Source organism: Gavia stellata, chromosome 2 (genome assembly GCF_030936135.1).
Source record: "Gavia stellata isolate bGavSte3 chromosome 2, bGavSte3.hap2, whole genome shotgun sequence".
Classification (NCBI taxonomy): Eukaryota; Metazoa; Chordata; class Aves; order Gaviiformes; family Gaviidae; genus Gavia; species Gavia stellata.
The window spans coordinates 92,408,160-92,430,639 of NC_082595.1; the positions used below are offsets into that span (position 1 = coordinate 92,408,160).

At 37.3% G+C, this 22,480-nt stretch overlaps 1 protein-coding gene across 1 annotated transcript in view; it reads right to left on the reverse strand.

Moving 5' to 3' along the window:
• The window catches only part of PXDN (peroxidasin), a 90,054-nt gene that overhangs the window by 50,194 nt on the left and 17,380 nt on the right, over positions 1–22,480 (reverse strand). The window contains exons 2-4 of the mRNA XM_059829558.1: positions 8,803–8,874; positions 7,121–7,192; positions 200–271 (exon numbers count right to left, since the gene is read on the reverse strand). Coding sequence (XP_059685541.1) covers positions 200–271; positions 7,121–7,192; positions 8,803–8,874 — 216 coding nt within the window. The remainder of the gene's footprint in view (positions 1–199; positions 272–7,120; positions 7,193–8,802; positions 8,875–22,480) is intronic.

Sequence of the window (22,480 nt, forward strand, 5' to 3'; positions counted from 1 at the left end):
GAGACAAACACAGAAATTAGGAATTTGACACAGAGATCAATTCTGTTTTTTCACATGCAAATGATTATGGGGCTCTTCCTAACAACCCAGGGAGTGCAGACATGCAGAGCATGCAGGCAGGATGTACGGATCAAGGCGTGCACTTTTCCTCTGCAGAGGAACCATGGAGATGACAGCACAGAAGAGAAAAGGCACTTACAGTTGTTCTAGAGAGGCAAGTCCTTTAAATGCTTGCCTGTCAATTGACTGGATTTCATTCTTGTACAAATAGCTGAAACAAGAAACAATCAGTAATATTAGTACACAAACAAGAGCTACATGAAGGTGGAAAAGAAGAATTAAGTTGACACATGAAGACAGTTTTTCAACTACATATTAGGAAAAAAAATACAAAACAAAAACTAAACACATACACATAAAAATACTTTGTCCTTGAGATTTCATTCCAAATGTTTGCTAGGAAAGACAAAAGTTTGGGGCCCTGTAGGCCCTGAGGCTGTCACCCAGACGGTCTTAGGCTTCCCAGTGCTCACTGTTGTTACTTACTGCTTCTTTGCCCCTCAGTTTCTTGATGGGCTTGCCAAAAGTCAAAATAAATTCAACTCAATGGGACAGAATTGCATCAGAAGTGCCTTTGCCAGAACACACTGGGGATGCCATTGGCCTCTTGTTTTCCTTAAAATATCTTATCTGAATACTGGTACAAATATTCAAATTATGATGGAATAAGTCTTCTTATTAGATTTGGAGAACAGTGAGAATTTCTATAACTCCACCTATGTCACCTTTTGAATATTTACCAAAAAATACAAGTTAGAATATTGGTATCGCATCCATAAAACAGCATTGTATATGTGTTTTATCACTGTGTAGAAGATGGACACTAGGTCCCCATTGATACTCTGTAATATAAATAGAATAAACTTATGCAAAGTACCAGTATGCTCACATGTGTTGTCTATACCTTTTCTGAAGAATTAAAATAAATCAGGATGGATCAGTGTATGTGCTCACGTTCATCATGCTTTTAACAGCATGAATGGTTTAGTGAGAGGGTGTTGGGAGAAAAAATCACACAGTTTAGCTGATGACTGCAATTTCGGCATGGAGGCAGCAAATGAAAATACTTTTGGGGTTCAGTGTCAGTCACTCTCTTTTTGCGTTAGGTTAGGAACAGGTTCGCAGTTAAGAACTTTCTCACAATTATTTGACAAATGATTTGAAACTCAGTTAATCAGGCATGGATTTCTATGAAAAAGGGATGAAGAGACTTTGGACCACGAATGGCTTTATTAGCAGGCATTTTATTAGTAGTGATTTTGGCTTTGCTATTATTACAGTATTCAGTAACTTACTGGAAATATTGCAAACTTCTTTTGATGCAATAGATAAAACACTGGCTCTGCTGCAGCTGGTGGCAGTTTTTACACTGACTTGACAATGGGCAACATTTCACAATAGGGCCTAACAAGGAAAAAAGTTGTAGGTATCTGATGTTCAACTTATGACAACTTTGGGGGACAATATGGAGTAACATTCTTCCCTTGAGTCTAAATTTAGTTTTACAATGCATTGCTTGCTGAGATTCCAACACATTAATATACAGACACTCAGGTGTGTTTAAGTAACATAGATACGCATCTGAACAAAAAGCAGAGTTCCTTCAATAACAGAATAACAAGGAGGCAAAAATTTCAGAGGTTCTTAAAATGCTCAAAATTATGAACAAATTAATCTGGAAAAAAAATACTGTCATGTGAAATTACTGTAAAAACCTTAAAAATAATTTGAACAGAGAGAGAATAGATTACACACTTTGGATGTTGAATTGCTTTTTATTCTATTTGAAAAAAATTTTATTTCACAAGTATTCAAATATTTGTTTTGACTCAGATTTATCTTAATTTTCTTCTCTGTATGATAATAAATTCCTATCTTATTTTCCAGCGAGAAAATTTCTTCTCACTTAGAAAATTTCAAAGTCTGAACAGCTAAAGTGTTCTTTACCTTTCTTAATACACTCCACTTGGCAGTGTGGAAATTCCTCTTATTCCTCTGAGTACTAAACTTCCGATTAGACCAGTGAAGTAGAGTGGGCTAAGATGGTTTTAATAACCAACCTCAGTTAAGTATCTCTTGTAGGCATTTGAATAATTTTATTCAATAAATCTGAATTAATCCCATTTTTTAAAAAAAAAAGTTTTACCAGAATCACTCATGTAACTTTTATTTACTTTCTGCAGACAAAGTAAGGCAGAGTGAAAAACAAAGGTGGGTTAGAGGAAGACTGGGATAATGACTTTGTAGTTTTGCAGACTTTTACTACCATACTGCAGGGAAAGGAACAGCCTTTCATGTCCCCTTTTGGAGCTTTTATCAAGCCACTACAGTGGGACTTTATTTGGGATTCAGCTTTAAACTACAACTTTCTCCATTCTGATCAGAAAACCCTCAGCTGCAGGACACTCAAATGACCTCAGTCCATCACGTCCCCCCTCCACAGAGAAACCCCAGCAACCCGAAGGCTACAAAAACATATGTCCTATGACAGGTGTGTTAACTAGACTTTCAGTTAATTGCATAGACGTTTCCCTGAGGATATTAACAGAAAAAAAATATATAAATATTTGCCTAATGAAGAGAGAGATGACAGAATACAAAATACAAATAAGTAGCACTCACAAAAAATATTTACGTCTTTCTAAAATGCTACTGTGCCTAACAAGTAAAACTTTGTAAACACTGCACTAATCTTTAACAAAAACATTATCCCAGTTACATTAACAGAAAACAGATTTAGATTATAATTAGGGAAAAAGTAATTTACCATTTAATTTACCTAAAAGCTCTCTTACAGAACTGAACCATTAGAATTTTACAAAGAATGAATAAACAGTGGATTAAGATGACAAAGGGATATATTCTATTAAGACATTAAATTATTTTCTGATTACAATTACTACTAACTGTTTTCAGAAGAGTTTAAAAAAATAGCATTTTTCCAGAAATGCAAGCAAGGCTGATAGAGGCCAGAGGTACTGGTCATATACTTAGGAAACGAACAAACAAACAGGTAACCAGTTATCAGGAAAATAGAAAAAAAAGTAGTTCTAATTAAAAAGTTTCTAGATCCCCTGTGAGGATAATTTTTGTTTGTTTTTTCTTAATGGACCATATTAAAAGTCAAGGGATTTAAGGAAAGTAAGATCCAGATATAGTTGTTTGGAACTGGAGAGAAAAAAGGTAAAAAGTAATAGCAATATCAGGCATTGTAGAGTTAAACCTGACAAGTAAAGAAATAGAGCAAAGAGAGATTTATATAGAAACATAAAGGAGACGGTGGAATTAACAACATGAATTGCAAAGAAATGAGATCCGGAATCACTGAAGGTGGGCAAAGGACAAAGCAACATGATCATGACAGCAACAGTGGTACAAAGCACAGAAGAAACATGAACCTAATCCCATTTCTGGAAGGGTGAGGTCATCAACTCAGCACTGCAGCAAACCTACAACGTATCTTCTACCACTACTACTTCATTCACGAAAGGCAAAACAAACCTTGCATGTTCCCTTTTAGTATTTCCAGAACTGATACATTTCATACAGTCTCAATATCCATTTATCATGTGCTTATCACAGTGTCGTCATGTCTGATTCCTCACCTCTCCATTTCTTACTAAGTGAACATGTATCACTGTTGTTGCCAAAGTTATTTTCATTCTCCATTTTTATTCCCTTCACGCTAGCTTCTAGTTTACTGCTCTGTAGATATCAAGTACGTTCTCTTTATCTGGAAAGGTTTTTTTAATCGCTAATCTGTATTTTATATTTTTCCATCTCTTTTCCCTAAATTCTTTCTTTTTAACTTAACCTCTTTTTTTCTACTACTGATTCCAAATCTTCTAACATCCTACATGTTAAAACGGTAGTATGTGTCTACCTTCTATTCCCAATTAGCTTCTGTCTTGGAGAATAAACTGTTGATTTTCAGGATCAGGAAGGATTATCCTACCAAGTTTCCACAAATCTGCCTGCATCTACATTATAAGTTTGGGAAGCTTTTCTTTCTCATCTTTGTGTACTACCACCTCTAGTCAGTAAACTGAATAACTCCCAGGAATTCAACTAAACATATTCAGTGTACCATATACATGATGTACACATATACATATACATCTTGTATCAGGAGCAACAAATTATAAACATGTTACCAATTATTTTGCTCATATGAAGACAACTTTAAAAGTTTATTTTAGACAGGAGTATTTACAGTATCCTTTGCAGAAGGGGGAATATAAGACCCTAAACATTATACAGAAACACTGAAGTACAGAAAGAAACTGTATTATGGATGGGGTCCAAGCTACTAATGCCTTTTTGATCCTTACTAAAGAACCATATTGCGAACACTAAGGTATATGAAATAAAGACAGACAGACAGAAAGGCAGAAAGACATGAAAAAAAAAGTTTCCTCTTGGTTTCATAGCAAACCAATAATAATTACATTTCTTTCTTTCCAACTTTTAGTATATGCATTCAAAGACAAATTATTACCATAAAGAGCACATGAAGATCACACAAAACTGTTTATAGAACTGTCAAAATTTCAATTATATAAAGAACAAGAAAACAAATATTACTAAAAATAAGCTTCAAAAATCATAGGTGCATAATTTTCTTTTTATAATGTAAAGAATAACTTTTACAATGATGAATATTTTTCATGCACAGAAAATTGAGAAAGTATCACTCTTTGTCAAAATTTGTTCTTCAGACAGACAATTCTGAAAACATATATAACTCATAAAACTCTAAGCTCAATTTCAGAACGAAATAGTACAAAGAAGCATTTGAAAATTCTAGGGCTTCTTTGACACTTGGTCAAAAGAAGTTTTGTCTGAAAGCACAAAAACAATCTTCAGCAGAGTTACAGGAATGGGCCTTGACATCTATCTCTCAGACACTGACTTTTTTTTTAAATAAATATACTGTATTATGTTTTATACTTACATGTTTTATATATAACTATATAGTTACAAGTATTTTTATACATAGTTACATATTAATATTTACTAATAATTATACATTTTGTATTTATATATACTTATATTTTGCTAAATCAAAGCAGGTTTTCTAAAATTACTGAGTGAATTACACATTTTTAGAACCATCTGCAATCCAGTACTTGAGTTCTCATAAGAACACAAGTAACATAATGGACCAATGAGCTCATTTTATAAAAACTGACAACACAAGTTAGGTTTGCAAATATCCATAGGATCAGGCCATACAAACCCTCAATTATTCCAGATGATTTGGCTTTATAATACTAAATTCCAAACAATATTTCTAACTTTTGTACAATCTCTCCCCCCTAATTTCTACTTCAGTTGATCCTACTAGAAAAAAATGGTCTGTTCTGTTCCCTTTGTTCCACAGTATACAGTTAGCATGTACTTACTCAGCTGAAATTTTCACAGCTGAACTGTATTTATTTGGTACATTTAAGCCTTCTGTCTTGACTATCTGACCAGCACCAGCATTTTTATAACTTTAAGGCTGTACAGTTTAAAGTTAAACATTTATATCACAGCCATTGAAATAGGCAAAAAGATCTTCTTAAAGTTTATTTTAGCAAAATGGGGGATGGCTTTAAAGAAGAGCAGTTGAATGAACTAACACATTGAACTTTATATTCAAATTTTCCAGGGAACAAGAGGAAAAGGAAAAGATCTTCCTCTTAACAATACAGATATAGATAAACATTATTACATGTATATGAAAATAAATCATAGTTCAGCTATCTCTTTTCACTCTTTTATTGAACTGAACAGAGTGCGTAGCTGAGTTTTATCTCAGGTTTACTACAGCTAGGCAAAGGCAAGCATGTGAAAACAAAGAACTAATAAGAACCAAGTAGTATTTTTGCACAGTTGCTGACTATGGAAAGAAGCTTAGCCATCCTGAATTAGACCTTACGTACTCCACTCCCAGATCCACCATACAAACACATCTTGTAACAAATACAATCATCATGGACTTTAATAATCCATTGGGGATAGTCTGTTCAGTATTATTTTTCCTCCTTTCTTATATAGATTAAACAATTTTATTACTGAAAGACAATACACATAAAAATGAGACCAGGAAATGTAATCAAACACAGCTTGGAAAACCAGGTAATGTGTCTGCACAAATTTATGTGATTTTTATTTTCCTCCTTTCTCCCACCTCGCAAGGCTGCATTCTTGAAAACTTGATGGAAAATTAAGCTTCTGAATTGTTTCCAAAACAATGAAAACTCAAAGTGACCATTTTTTTCTGTACAGCATTCAGGCAATGCTGTACATGCTCCAAGATAACAGAGTGAAACTTTTCTACATGACATTACATAAGGTCGACTCCAGAGACTAGAGCTGGCAATCCATGACAACATACTATTCAGCTTCAGTCTTTTATACAGATAAAAATGACATTTTTTGATGCCTTTTCTTTAGTTGGACAACTAATACACGTGATATGTTTGTTAAAAATGGGAGGGAATAGTCTTAAAATATACAGGGTGCTTGAAGACATAGAACTTATGGCAAATCATATCGCTACTTTTCTATTTTGTGTCTGAATTTTTCTCTTACAAATTTATACTGCATTTAGTGAACAATTTAAGAGTAGTTAAAAAGCTTATATAAGTTACAAGCTTCTGCAGACACAAATCTTGGACTAGCTGCTTTTAAACCACTTTTCAAAACACAAACTTAAAAAGTACCTGTGTGAAGGTTTCAGTGAACCTTTAAAGAGGTGACTTCCGAAACCTTTCAACATACCCCTTTTTAAATCATCTTTTAAGTTGCATATAGGAAACAGCAACTAGTAAGTCCTTTAAAATCTACTGCCTTCAGATATCACAGTCTTATACCAGCAAATCTCAAAGCACCTACGTATAGAAACAAAGATTCACAGTTGCCTCCAGCCCATAAATTAATTTCACAGATTTTGAAAGCAGTTTATCTCCTGATATAGTGAGTCAGATTAAAACACAATCTCAGATTAAAACACTTTCCCATTGAAGAAGTTCAGTTACACATTGATGCAAAAAGTGACAATCATTTAACTTACAGATATTTCAGATTTTCAAGGTCTTCAAATGCCCCACTAGGTATTCTTTTGATTTGATTGTTGTTTAGAAGCCTATGAAAAGAAATGAACAGCTGTTTATTTTAACATGCAGGAACAGTAGGGGGAAAAAAGCATAATAGCAGGTGTAATGTAGCATTAAAAGGAAAACAAAAAAATAACAAAATGAAATGCTTTTCCCCTAACAGTAACTGTTAGAAGAAAAAAGTGATGTGCTTACAGCTACTCAGTCATTACCTTGCAGGAGAAAACTCTGAAAAAAATAGACAGAAATAAAAAAAAAGAAAAAAATCTAAAAACTGAAATAATGTGGCTTTTTGTAGGTATCTGAGATGAAGATGAAGGGGAAAAAACATCTGGGTCTCAAGTCTACACATCAGTTTTAAATTGATAAAATCAATATTAACAAAGATTTGTCATTAGCAGGAGCATTAAAATGACTTTTCCTAGATGCTTCTTAGCAATATTCTGTCTACTGGGTCCTTTACATCATACAGGAACACAACTATCTGTCTTCACAGATTTGCACTCATCCCTCATGCAGTGGTTTTATGAAGAGAAGGGAATCCAAACCTAATGAATCCTGCCTTTATTCGGGACTTGTGGATCTCAGATCAGTGATCTGGACAGTTAAAACTTGAGGCTGGATATCTGACAGAAATCGTAATTCAAAACTGGGGATCAACTGCAAACAGAGGTATGATCAAAGGTGACTGGAAGTAGGGATAGCTAGTAAAAACATCTTGGTAGCACAGATTTGGACAATATGCTTGGGGGGGAAAGTCCTATCATTTCTTCTGGTGTGAATATACAGTATAAGATGTCTCAATATATTTGTTGTTATGTGCTTGCAGGACAATAGCAATTCAAAGCCCACTGATATCACTACTGTATTTCAGTTCACACACTAGTGTTCTAGAAAACAGTCAAATTTGCAGTCATAAATTACGTACATTTAAAAGTAAAAATAACTGTCCATCTTAATTCCTCCTCATGTCTGCTAATATATTAAAGAGAAACATGCATGCATTTGTTTCAGAAGTGATGTTTGAAGGAATTACAAAGGAGATACTTTGTTAAACCTGAAATATACATACTATTTGCATTACAGTTTGTAAAAAGTCTTTTAGAAAACACAGACTTTTCTTCACAAACATATATGATAACAAAGACCTCTGTAAAAGGCAGCTCAGTAGGAATAAAACCTTCCAGCTCCTGCCAGTCCTGGCGAGCACATCAGGACAGGAAAGTTCAAAACATTAGAGTTTGTCAAATATTTTGTAACTGCAACACCTTCGCACATCTAAGCCTCTGAGCAGCTTTGTTGTAACTCCATGATTTATTATGTGATATTCCACCAAAGTAATTTAGCACAACTTGGAAAACATTATACAGTAACGGTCTGTATTTTTCATACCTCCAATTAAAGTATGTTAATAAAACACGAGGATGTAAATAATTTCTTTTTTTATTTTAATAGACATATACCTGGTTTTGCTTTCAAATACTTTGGGCCTAAACCCTACTTCCCTCACCTGTGTAAATATGACAGCTGAAAATTGTGAGACTGCTTACCTGTGATAAGTGAGCAAATTTGGCACATTATCAAATTAATCATATTAAATCAAAAGGGGAAAGGACCTTAGGGTTGAAAAAGAACTTACAGTGTGTTCAGGTTTTTAAGCCGTCTAAACTCCCCAGGCTGGATTTCTTTAATCCTATTAAATCTTAGGTCGCTGTAGAATAAAGAAAGAAGAATCATGTTATAAAAAAATTTTGTATTTTTTCACACGAAAAACAGAACAAAGTACAAGTCTTTTGTGACTAACATGACCAGTCTCCATCCATAAACCATAGCTTTTGACCAAAGGAGAAGGCAAAACAAATCCAAACACTGTTTGACAAGTTTAAGCAGAAGATTGACCAAATTCAGCCTCAGCAGTCAATGCTGAAAGCTGTATCTAAGTTGAACCTGTGGTCATGAAGGATGTTCTTTTCCACAGGGAAGCAACTTGTAATGGGATGTTGAACTGTATTTCGCTAAATCGAATTGTCTCCGTATTTTAAAAGCTGCTTGTAAGTAACACAGCGAGGTGGCAGCAGCGCAGGGATGTAGGGAAATGTCACAGCTGTGCCAGTCTCACATCTCTCTCCTGCTGAAAGAAGGTGACTGTGTTTTCCACCTCTGCCTACCTCCTTTCCTCTGGCTCTGAGTCTCATGGTCTTGCTGCTTGCTTGCACTGGCTGTCATATTCTCAGCAGCTCAGAAATTGATTTAACCAACTCATCAGGACCAGCAATAAACCCATGCAAAAACAACCAGGAAATAATTTTCTGCCTGATTAGCAAACTGAACAGGCTTCCTGGGAGGCCACACAGGTGAGCGAGGGACTGCGAGGAAAGATCAGATCGGGACCAGGGTAAAGGAAGGAGGTCAGCAGGTCTGTCCTCTTCCCTAGCAGCAGACCAAGGACACCAGGACCTTATAGTCTCTGGCAAGCAAGCAGAAGGGAAGCAAACGGAAAATAAGTAAAATCAGAAAGACTGTGATTACACTTATTGCACTGTCCTTCCTAGAACACACACTTATCAATTGTTTTCAAAAAGTAGGACATAAACGTGTCATAACTTCAATCTTTGTACCAAAACCAGTCCTAATTAAAACAAAAAATATGCACTGCATTTTAACAAGTAATATGTTATCAAGAAGTTTCTCTGGAATTTGATATTTAGTCAAAGGAAATATAGAAAAGCAGACAAGAAGTCAGCTGCATACTAATCCCATATAACCCCACTGGCTGAGGTTGTACACAATGGGGGGCATAGCTGCCTGAAGTCTTTTGCAAAGAGCATACTTAAGCATCATTCCTCATGAATCAGCCCATCGGGGCTTATTCAGCTCTGGAATAATGGCCTCAGAAGGACTTTTTCTACATAAGTGGTTTAGGATGTGGCCTACTGTTCACTGTAAGGAAAGGATTAGACATGTGGTTCTGTTTGCATTACACTACACCAAAATATTTGATCAGTGACTGGAATAAATGAGGGATGCAAACTGCTATCCCTTATTTAGATGTGTAGTTAAACTGCCTGTAGACATTCAGGACAGCCCCCTTACTCAACTCCCAGCTGATGTGAGGATTTCCAGATTTAGAAGCACAAATTGTCACAGCTTGAATTTGTTCTTTACAAAAGCACCTTCTTTAGTTACAGCTAAACAGTGGTACGTTTCGTTCACCACTCACACAAGAAATACTCACTTATCACACGTGAAACACACATGTCCCTGATGAGAAAGAGATGCTGCCTATGAGTCACTGAATCTCAGGTGCCGAAATTTTCTAAGCAAGCATTCAATGTCATAGCCTGCACTGAGAGAAGATACAGCAGATCTATCTGTAAGCATCATTGGACATGACATTCCACTTTACTGAGATCTTTCTCTGTATTATGTGTTTCAAGGAAGCATTTTAATTTTGATTAAAATAATCAAAAGTGCAAAAATCCAATATTCATGAACGGAATATTGAAAACTGAGTATTTTTCAAAAACCTCAAAATACCACTACAACTAGCAATATTTAGCTCCTAAACAACAGGGACTTCTCAAATTGATTTTTTTTTTAAAGTTGCACAATTAAAAATAAATCTTTACCCAAAGTAGGCATAGACAGAATGCAGAATGTCTTTTTAGATATAAAAGAATATACGTTCGTCCACATGAAAAGCAAGCCTATTTCCTACAGTGAAGCAAAGCTGACAATAAGTCTGTAACTTTCATGAATGCAATGAAGAAGGCAGTCCTCTGAGTCAGCATCAAAATGAGCACCCTTTTGATGTGTCAAATCCATTCTGCAGTAATTCACTACGATAACTAGAGATTAGCAACACCAATCAAAATAATTTATATTATTTTACTATCGCTGCATATAGTGATATTATATCCCAACTCCTGACATTACTGCCCTTCTCATATGAAGTTGTTAAGACTAAATAATACACCATGTTTGAAAACCTACCCATTCATTTTCATTCTGCATAAATGTATTAAAAAAGAGCTGTAATAAAACACAGCACCCAAATTTTCTCTAGAGCCCAGCACATTTGGTCTCTGTAAGTAAAACGTTTCATACAAAGCTATGATGACAACAACACATTTTTATAAAGATTAATTATATGGGGGTTTTTTAAAGTTAGAACTACAACTACATTAAAATTGGAGAAAAACCAATGTTAATCTTACTAAAATGCAGAATTATGATTTTGGTACACTCCTTCAAAGGGGAGCTCTTTCTTCAAAGGAAGTAACACTTCTAAGTGTTAACTTGAAGTTTTTTCATTAATTTTTCAGCACAAAATCCCCTAAAATAAAGAGTGAGGCAGATCACAAATGCTGCTCAAAATAAAGAACACATAACCTCTTTTGTTCTCTAAATTAATATAATTATAATTCATGATGTTTTTCTTGTACAGAGAAGACAAAAGGTGTTAAGTCATAACCACTGTAGCTTTCTCAAGAAGAAATTCTCTCAAACTCTTAATTTCCTTATATAACAGGATAATAAGCCAAGTGGATAAAGGAAATACAGTATGCATTGCATATGTCAGTTTAAGGGGTTTGCTACAGGCCTTTCACATAACAAACCAGAGAAATATGGTTTAGAGGAAATCTCTGTAAACCAAGTGTTCAACTGGTAGGGAAAAAGAGGATGAGCAAAGACTAGTTATTGAACTGAAAGGTTGTATCAAGTAGAATTGGGCAGAAATCTGCCATAAGATACTAAATATTTTAAGACAGGTTGGTAGAAGAAAAAATAAGCTTATGAAGTTTGCAGATGCTGGCAAATTTGGAGTGGCTGCAACTATTCTGGAAGATGTTTGGGATTAGAAACAAGCCTGAAGTTATAAATCCCTGAGAAGTAGAAATAATTAACTGAACAGCAATGAAACAGGGAAGAATCAGACAGCCACCAGTTCTTTCAAAGCCAATTAAGGTTTCAGTAGATGATGAAAAAAAATTTAAAAAGCCTCAGTCACCACTGCCATACTATTGTAGGAAAAAAAAAACCCTCCATACCAAACTGGAGCACCATTTGTCAGGCTTGAAATGTCATCCTCCCATGGTACCGACCCCATGTCCAGCTTATGAGAACCAACCACATTTCAGGGGACAGGAACAGAGCTCAGAGCAAAAGCGTAACAGCAACTGGAGTGCAGGGAAACATCCCCTCAGACAGTGAATGGCAGGAATGAGTACTGTGTTAGACTGAGTAAGGGTAGGTCAAGCAAGCCATTATGACCCAGATCTTCAAAGACATTTTGTGTTGCTGAAATAACGTATGGTTAATCAGCATGATGAGGTTTCTTGTCCCTTTTTTTTCAGACTAGTTCCTGCCCAACCATGCTGCCACATGACTTTTTACTCACAAAAGCGTGTTCCCTGCCCATTCATTTCTCTTTCACCTTTTTCATTGTTCACCATTTTGCTCTTACAAACTGACTGCATCCTGGCTGTATTCTGTGCTGTGTGCCTGACTTACACTGACCGGCCAGAGTGCACCAAATGGTTAAAACAGCAAACTGAGAGAGTCCACCCCAGTTGCTGACTGTCATTTTTCCCCTTCCTAATCTCTAAATAGTTAATGAAACAACCAATAAAAATTATGCAAACACGTATGATGATGGCATAGGATTTTAGGGTACTATAATAACTTTTGTGTAATAATCCAAACCTAAATGTCATGCATTCTATTTCTCAAATAAAAACCTAGTACACCTAACTCCTAATTCACAGAATCACAGAATGACAGGGGTTGGAAGGGACCTCTGGAGATCATCTAGTCCAACCCCCCCGCCAGAGCAGGGTCACCTAGAGCAGGTTGCACAGGAATGCGTCCAGGTGAGTTTTGAATATCTCCAGAGAAGGAGACTCCACAACCTCTCTGGTCAGCTTGTTCCAGTGCTCTGCCACCCTCAAAGGAAAGAAGTGCCTCCTCATGTTTAGATGGAACTTCCTATGACAAATTTGTGCCCGTTACCTCTTGCCCTGTCACTGGGCACCACTGAAAAAAGACTGGCCCCATCCTCCTGGCACCCACCCCTTAAGGATTTAGAAGCATTAATAAGATCCCCTCTCAGTCTTCTCTTCTCCAGACTAAAAAGACCCCAGTCCCTCATAAGAAAGACGTCCCAGTTCCCTAATCATCTTTGTAGCCCTTTGCTGTAGCCTCCCCAGCAGTTCCCTGTCTTTCTTGAACTGGAGGGCCCAGAACTGGACACAGTACTCCAGATGTGGCCTCACCAGGGCAGAGTAGAGGGGGAGGATAACCTCCCTTGACCTGCTAGCCACACTCTTCTTGATGCACCCCAGGATGCCATTGGCCTTCTTGGCCCCAAGGGCCCATGGCTGGCTCATGGTCACCCTGTTGTCCACCAGGACGCCCAGGTCCCTTTCCACAGAGCTGCTCTCCAGCAGGTCAGCCCCTAACCTGTACTGATGCATGGGGTTATTCCTCCCCAGGTGCAGTACCCTACACTTGCCTTTGTTGACTTTCATCAGGTTCCTCTCTGCCCAACTCTCCAGCCTGTCCAGGTCATGCTGAATGGCAGCGCAGCCTTCCGGTGTGTCCGCCACTCCTCCCAGTTTCGTGTCATCAGCAAACTTGCTGAGGGCACGCTCTATCCCTTCATCCAGGTCATTGATGAATGTGCTGAACAGGACTGGACCCAGTACTGACCCCTGGGGAACACCACTTGTTACGGACCTTCAGCTAGACTCTGTGCCACTAATCACAACCCTCTGAGCTCTTTCTATCAGCCACTTTTCAATCCACCCCACTGTCCATTCATCTAACCCACACTTCCTAAGCTTGCCTATGAGGATGATGTGGGAGACGGTGTCGAAAGCCTTGCTGAAGTCAAAGTAGACAACATCCACTGCCCTCCCCTCATCTATCCGTCCAGTCATGCCATTGTAGAAGGCTATCAGATTGGTCAGACATGACTTCCCCTTGGTGAATCCATGTTGACTACTTCTGATAACCTTCTGATAACAATTCAGATTGTCTCCTTTGTTATGTGTTTCACAGTGAAAATACTTACTTCTTAAAATACCTAGACAACATAACAATACTTTCAGGGAAGAGTATACTACCGCTGCTTTCTTGTATTGAATTCTCTCAGCTTGTGGTCCTGTACCTAAGCATCTTCCTTCACAGAAATTCTGCCTGACATCCCAAAAAACTTTGCTGATGGTGTTATCTCTTAGCTCTCATTCTCAAACACAGCCACACATATACACATATGTAAAAAAAGAAAACTCATTACAATGAATATGAACTTTCCCTTCTACATAAAGCCCTAAAACTTGTCTTTCTGTCAATTCACAAAAACATTCTAAATACTAATGGTTACCATTTTCCTCCTTCTAGCAATCCTCCACAGCTTAACTATTTAAGTTGTAAAAATACACTTCAGCCATACGGACTTCCACAGAAGCTAAGCCCATCACTTTGAAGCATTACGTCTCCCCTGAATAATACAAACAAAACAACATGTCGACGATGCCTAGTAAACCAAATACTCTCAGGATTATTTTCCTGGCCCCATGTCATCTGCTCTGTGCTAATTCATGGAGCACGACCAGGAAATGTTCGGCAGAGCACAAGGCTGCATGGGCCAAGAACGTGCCAGGGAGCACGCTGGCAATTTAGCAACTGGATGCCCCTGAGAGTCGCATTCCAGCGCCTGGGAATGGTTGGGGTCCCACAGCAATGGGAACACCCGTGGGTCAGGAAGCGTGCCAAGCAGGACGCAGCAAACGGGTTGCACATACACAGCTGCTTAGCAGGCTTCCTATGCGCCGTTATGTGAACGAGATTTTATGAAAATCTGTAAGATCTGGATGTATAGCATATAAATAAATACAATATTTGTATATTTTCTTTTCTGTCACAAAGCAAACGAGAACTGGACTGCAGACACTTTTTGTCGGGACAAAACCAAATTCTGTTCCTTAATAAATACTTTATTTGAACTAACTGTGTCCATTTCTCTCTCCCCCTTAGACTGCTCATTCTTAACAGTAAACTATTTCCAATGTAGCACTTAAAATTAACTTTTAACAATACTTTTATCTAATTAAACACAGTGAAAACTTCTAAATATATAAATATTTAAAAACATTACCCAGCTGTTACTGTCCCATACAATCCAATGCTCCAGTGGCAGCTCCTGTCACTCCAATTATTTAAAGTTTGCACTGATAGTGCACAGTAACAAAAACTGGCTTCTCTGTTACCACATCCTGATGGGGCAAGGCATCATTTGGGCATATAAATTCATTGCAAGTTTACAAAATAACATCTTATAAAATAAATCAAGCAATAAATACTTAAAGGCATTAATAAATATTTGGAATATGAAAATCACACAGGATACACAGCAAACAATACAGCTCTCAAATACATTGACCTTAAACACCAAGCAACTTACAAGAAAAGTCAATTAAAGAAGTTTCACATCAGTCTCTGTTTGAAATACAGGAATCCCTTTTAGAGAAGGGACAGTTTTTACTCAGAACAAACCATGCACTGAAATTAAAACTAACTTTTTAATAAAAAATACATTAAGTGCAGTTATTCTTTATTCTTTTGCTTTCTAATTATTGCAAAACCACACACGGGGAGGACAGTTAAGGCTTTACATTTCATTACTTTTAGAAAAGATTAGATTTGGTGTACTTTAATAATCTTAATTCACATTCCTTTTTGCATATGTTTGACTTTTAAAAATTCTGTTGCTTCATCAAACTAAGAAAAATCATGAACTGTTCTAAAAGAAACTGATTCAAAGTAGGGCTGCCAAGACAACGTCATTTACCCCTGTCATGCACCTCAAAAGGTGGCAGCCTGTGGATCAAGTTGTGGATACTCAACACCAAAACAAGTCACCCTCAGTCATCACCCCACTGACGAGAACCTATTTAATGCCAAGTAATAAGCACTCACTAATCAGCAGCTAATACAAAAGGTGGTGTCCTAAGCAGGGCAAATGGGCAAATTCTTTGTGAAGAATTGCTGGAGCAGCAGCAGGAAAGAGGACACCAGGGCTTCTCCCTTGCTTGCTCTACCCCAGCCATGTCCTCCTCATCTCTGCCTGCAGACTGGGTACCTGCCACCTATTAGGGCTTGGAGGATTTCCCTGAGATCCCTTCATTGCTATAGAGAGAGTATATAGGAAATGGCTTTCCATTTTCTCAATTTTAATTTGTGTCAGAAAAAATTATCATGACACAAAAACAATATAATAAGATCTTTAATTAAAAAATGAAAAACAAAAAAATAAGATGTTAAGCTACTGCTTCATTCATAGCCATGTCTCTCTATATATACACATATAACTAGCCAATTCTAACATGGATATAGAAACACTGTATAAAGTGATGATTTAATTAAAAACATTTATCTTGTGACATCATGGATGTATGCAAAACATACCATCAGGGCATTAGCGAAGAACTCTACATGTCACACTCACAGCTGACAGAAATGCTGCAATTACAGAGATTTCAAATCTAGTACCGCAAGCATTCTTGCCATTTTTACAGGTTATGCAAGTTTTTTATTATACAGTCTTCTATGAATTAATTCTAGTGCACTTAAATCTGAATGCAAAAGCTTTCAGAATGTTAATTTTACATAAAATATTTTGTAAGAGCAAAGACAGCTGAAAACATTCAGAATTTTGGTTACCCATCTCCCGTCTTCCTGGCTGCGGGATGGAAATAAAAGCAAAAATAAAACTGAAGGCTTGTTTGCTAGGGTGTAACAATAAGATTTACAAAATTTAACACAAGGTAATAGTTTCCAGCTTTAACAGCTAGAATCACCAACATACATCTCAAATAATGATATGTGCAAAATCTTAGACTAAAGTAAGGGAGATGACTTAGTTTGCTTTGGACACTTTTTGTTCTATTAATAAAAAATGCTTGAGAGGAGAACTGTAGACGCAAATGGAAAATTTTAGGCACGATGTGTAATTTCTTCTTCTGTTTATAGCCCTCCTGGTTTTGATAAAGATCAATGCAAAAATAGGCTATCAAACCTATTTCCCTCTCACATTAAAGAATAAATTTTAAATCATATATTTAATTGTTACTGTTTTCACTGTTGAGGCTGAGGAGGACAAGTAGCTAGCCTAACCAAGCATTCATTGTTTGTACTAACCCCAAATAATTCTGTGGCATGAGACTATGTCTTACTTAGTACTTCTTGGGTAGACCTACTGTTCCACATCACCTGTATTTCCAAACTTTAGAAGATCCCTTTAATCATTTGGTAATTCCCAAAATTTGTCATAAGTGTTTCTTGTCCAAAAATGAAAATATTCTGTTACTTCGCTTAATAATGTTAGATATCAACAGAACAAACTAAACACCATGTTACACTTGCACTTATTAAATTTGCTCTGGGGGACTGTTTTCCAGCATACCGCTCTCAGATATAATAGATTGTAAATCACATTCATATGTTTGTGCTAAGAAACACTATATGAAAATCAGACTATGTGAAACAAACAAAAAATATTCCAAAAAAGTAGGACTTCCAAGTTTCTCCAAAAACAGTATCCATCAAGACAGAATAAAGCCAAAGCATCAGATTTACCATTAGCAAAATAGAACAATGCATTTAAACTCAAGTTTAGAAGATCTGCTTTTGTACTAGCCTATCACAGTGAAAGCATCTGATTTCATACTTCAAATTAAAAATATTTGTATATCACAGAATCACTAAGGTTGGAAAAGACCTGTAAGATCATCAAGTCCAACCATCAACGCTACACCACCACGCCCATTAAACCATGTCCCACAATGCCACATTCACACGTTCCTTGAACACCTCCAGGGATGGTGACTCCACCACTTCCCTGGGAACCTTATTCCAGTGTTTCACCACTCTCTCAGTAAAGAAATTTTTCCTAATACCCAGCCTGAACCTCCCCTGGAAGAACTTGAAGCCATTTCCTCTTGTCTATCACTAGTCACTTGGGAGAAGAGACCAACACCCACCTCTCTGCAACCCCCTCTCAGGTAATTGTAGAGAGCGATGAGGTCTCCCCTCAGCCTCCTCTTCTCCACACTGACCAACCCCAGCTCCCTCAGCCGCTCCTCATAAGACTTGTGCTCCAGACCCCTCACCAGCTTCGTCGCCCTTCTCTGGACACGCTCCAGCACCTCAATGTCTTTCTTGTAGTGAGGGGCCCAAAACTGAACACAGGATTCGAGGTGCGGCCTCACCAGCGCCGAATACAGGGGCACCATCACCTCCCTACTCCTGCTGGCCACACTATTTCTGATACAGGCCAGGATGCCGTTGGCCTTCTTGGCCACCTGGGCACACTGCTGGCTCATCTTCAGCCGGCTGCCGACCAACACCCCCAGGTCCTTTTCTGTGGGGGAGCTTTCCAGCCACTCGTCCCCAAGCCTGTAGCGTTGCCTGGGGTTGTTGTGACCCAAGTGTAGAACCCGGCACTTGGCCTTGTTGAACCTCATCCAATTGGCCTGGGTCGATCGATCCAGCCTGTCCAGATCCCTCTGCAGAGCCTTCCGACCCTCAAGCAGATCAACACTCCCACCCAACTTGGTGTCATCTGCAAACTTGCTGAGGGAGCACTCAATCCCCTCATCCAGATCATTGATAAAGATATAAAACAAAACAGGCCCCAATACTGAGCCCTGGGGAACACCACTTGTGACCGGCCGCCAACTGGATTTCACCCCATTCACCACGACTCTCTGGGCTCAGCTGTCCTGCCAGTTTTTTACCTAGAGAAGTGTGCACCTGTCTGAGCCACCATTCACCAGCTTCTCCAGGAGAATTCTGTGGGAGACAGTGTCAAAGGCTTTACTAAAGTCCAGGTAGACAACATCCACAGCCTTTCCCTCATCCACTAGGCGGGTCACCTGGTCATAGAAGGAGATCAGGTTGGTCAAGCAGGACCTGCCTTTCATGAACCCGTGCTGGCTGGGCCTGATCCCTTGGTTGTCCTGCACATGCCCTGTGAGCGCCCTCAAGATGAACCTCTCCATAATCTTCCCCGGCACCGAGGTCAGGCTGACAGGCCTGTAGTTCCCCGGATCCTCCTTCCGACCCTTCTTGTAAATGGGTGTCACTATGGCAAGCCTCCAGTCGTCTGGGACCTCCCCTGTTAACCAGGACTGTTGATAAATGATGGAAAGTGGCTTAAATATCTTTTAGCTTTGGACAAGAAAAAGGAATTGTGCATAAAATCAACATACACTGATACTTGAAACATGATATGGACACATTAATGACTTCTATTATCAATCTTCATTAAAAAGAAAAATACTGAAGCATTTACCAATGAAATCAAATCTTGATTTTTTTATTAGCAGTGAAGGCAATTATCTCATTACCTTGTTTCAAGGATTCACCAGTACTTCAGCACTGATACAGGACACGAATGAACTTAAAGTCAGGGATACTCCTCAGGTAAGCAAAATCACCCCAGTAGCAAAATGGATATATCTGAAAGGATACTACTGTCTTAAGTATCTTAAAAACTGAAAGGTTCTCAAATGCTAAGTGTGGTTCATAAAAGAAGAAGCCCCATGCCCCAATCCCCTGCCTCAAAGGTAGACACTTTTAAAAGGTCTAGTGAAAACTATTTAAAGCTAAAACTCTTCCTCTGCATGTGATTGTAAACTGTATGGTAATATAGCCTTTATTACTTTAATTTGACAAATTGAAAGGAGGTGGTGGCTTTGGTTTGGTAAGAATCAGCAGGAATAATGCAAACCACTTTCAAAGGATAGATTTCTCATTGTTATAACTTTCTGGTATTGAGGGATATAAAAAGTCTGAAAAAGATGTACATGTGAAAGACAATGCACTCATTCATTTTATTCATCTGTAAGGCTAGTTATGAAATGCTGATTGGCAACAGGGAATGACAAAACAGAAAAACAACAATTCCTTCAGCTGCGTGATATATACTGAATCTGGAAAAAAGTGCAAACTAGTTAATCTCCTTTTCCTTTAAAAATGGAGGGAGCAATTTAGTAGATAAATATTAGATTTGTAGATCTATCAGATTTAATAGGTTAAATTAATAATCTAAGTTAAAGAATGACCATTGCATTTATAATTTTTTTAGCTCACTTCAGATGTTTTAATAAGGTATGAATTGTCATCACTGGATCACTTTGCCACTGGCAAATTCAAAAGAACAAAATAAGAGAAAAAACTTAATTTTTTCTAACTGTTGAAGATTAATTACTACCCAGCAGAAATAACCTATACCATAAATGCCAAACTACTATGTTTCTCAACACAGAACAAAAGATCTGCAAATGCCAGCAAGACTACATTGCTTATGTCTACTTTATTCTTATTCTTTTTTTATTCAAGGTCATCCCAGCAGGAAATGAAAAACAGCCATCAGCATAGTAAAAACATTCAAACAGAGCAGAGCATGAAAATTGCACAAAAGAGGTTATATAATCAAGTCAGTGCAGTAACTGGATGATGTCAATGGCACTTTAATGCTGCTTTAACTACTGCCCTGTAAAAAAATGTGTCACTTTGCTGAACGAACAAAGAGAAGGCCACCACTTTAAAAAAATAAAACCAAACACCACTTTCAGCTATAGCACTACTTATAGTAATCCTCACTGCTAGCAGCATAACATTTTCTGCAATACCAGAGGAACCAAGATTTTATTTTTTTGCCAGTTTTAAGATTTAGCTCTAGTGATTCTTTTACAAACAAAATTACATCATTCTTCTTTTTCTTGGCAATTCATTTTCTGGATGAATTCTTCCCCAGTCTAATTACTAGATACAATATGTGATTTTCTCTAATTTACATTGAGAGACTTTTATTATCTGTACATCAGTACTCAGCACATAAAATAAAGCCACTGCATTTTTAGATGGGAAACTAAAACGTCATTCTTACATGGTGAGTGGGTATCCTAGTCAGTAATATTTAGTATACCATAATTTTAGTAACAAAAGTAAATGGTAGGATCACAAAAATATTGAAATCTGTAGAACAGGATGCAGAACATTTCACAGTACTCACCTTGATCCAACCATGCTTACAAAAATATAAAGAATTAAATCTGAATGATCTATCAGTTATCTAATTAAAATAATACCTGATTTGCACAAATATGTAAGATTTGTTGAAAGGGACTTTGAGTTTCTAAGTCTTAAAAAATGTATTTATCAGGTACAGCTTTGGTGAAAGGAGAGCTTATGATATAGCCTTCTCCAAGAGCTAAGGATTTGTTTTAACTAACAATTATTTTGCCATTAGAGTTGAACGGAAAACATTTAAATGTGAACTCCATGAAAAGCAATACAGTATTGTCTTACTAAGTCTGTAGATCCCTCTGCTGCCCTCGTTGCCAATTTTCCCAACCAGCTATGCAGTGCCATTAATAGGACTCAAACAGGATTTGCTGTTTCAAAGTTTTAGGCATGTAGGCTTAATTGTCAAGAATTATACATGGAAATTTTACTCTGGCATGATCATGGCTCTTTGTCTCATCCACCTTCAGAGTCTTCCAAAATCCACCCACTATAGAAATGATATATTTTGAAATTAGAAATTTTGTTTTATAATTGTTTCTAATTCTCATGCTATCTTAAAAAACCCCAAACAAACAACAACAAAACAAAACCAAAACACACAACCAAAAATCACTGTTTTTAACAGTATGGGTAGACTTCAAGGTGACATAATGCTGTTTCTGCAGTCTGAAGAAATAACAAGAAAATCTGTCTTTATTCCTCTCAGGGGAAACTATTTCTAAAACCAAACAATGAAAAGGTTCTTGACAGTACATCCATATTATGCATTACTGATTATTTTTGACAGAAATATCCTTGGGAAAGAGCTGCTTTCTTCTTCTGCATTTGTGCAATGCCCAGTAAAATAGGGCACGATAGCTGCGCATGAGTGCTGTGCTAACACAAATACATGATGGTTAAGGTCTTGGATCAAGCACAGAGTGAATTGATGGTTGGCACAGTCTGTATTGTAAAGAGTTACTGATACATTGAAATATTTTTAGAGGATTAGCGATAGTTGGAGATGCAACCTCTTCACGGTTTCCTTCTCAATATTTACTGTTTCAACTGTACTTTTCAATCCAAAAACAAGGTTTCTTTTCTCTAGTAGGCTAAAGAAGACACCAAAAAGGGAAGCTGACTAGTTTATGGCATACCATAAACCACTAAAACAAATGCGGTAACAGTTTTGTTTGGTTTTGTAATCAATAGCCATGTGAATTACTACCGTGAAAAACCCC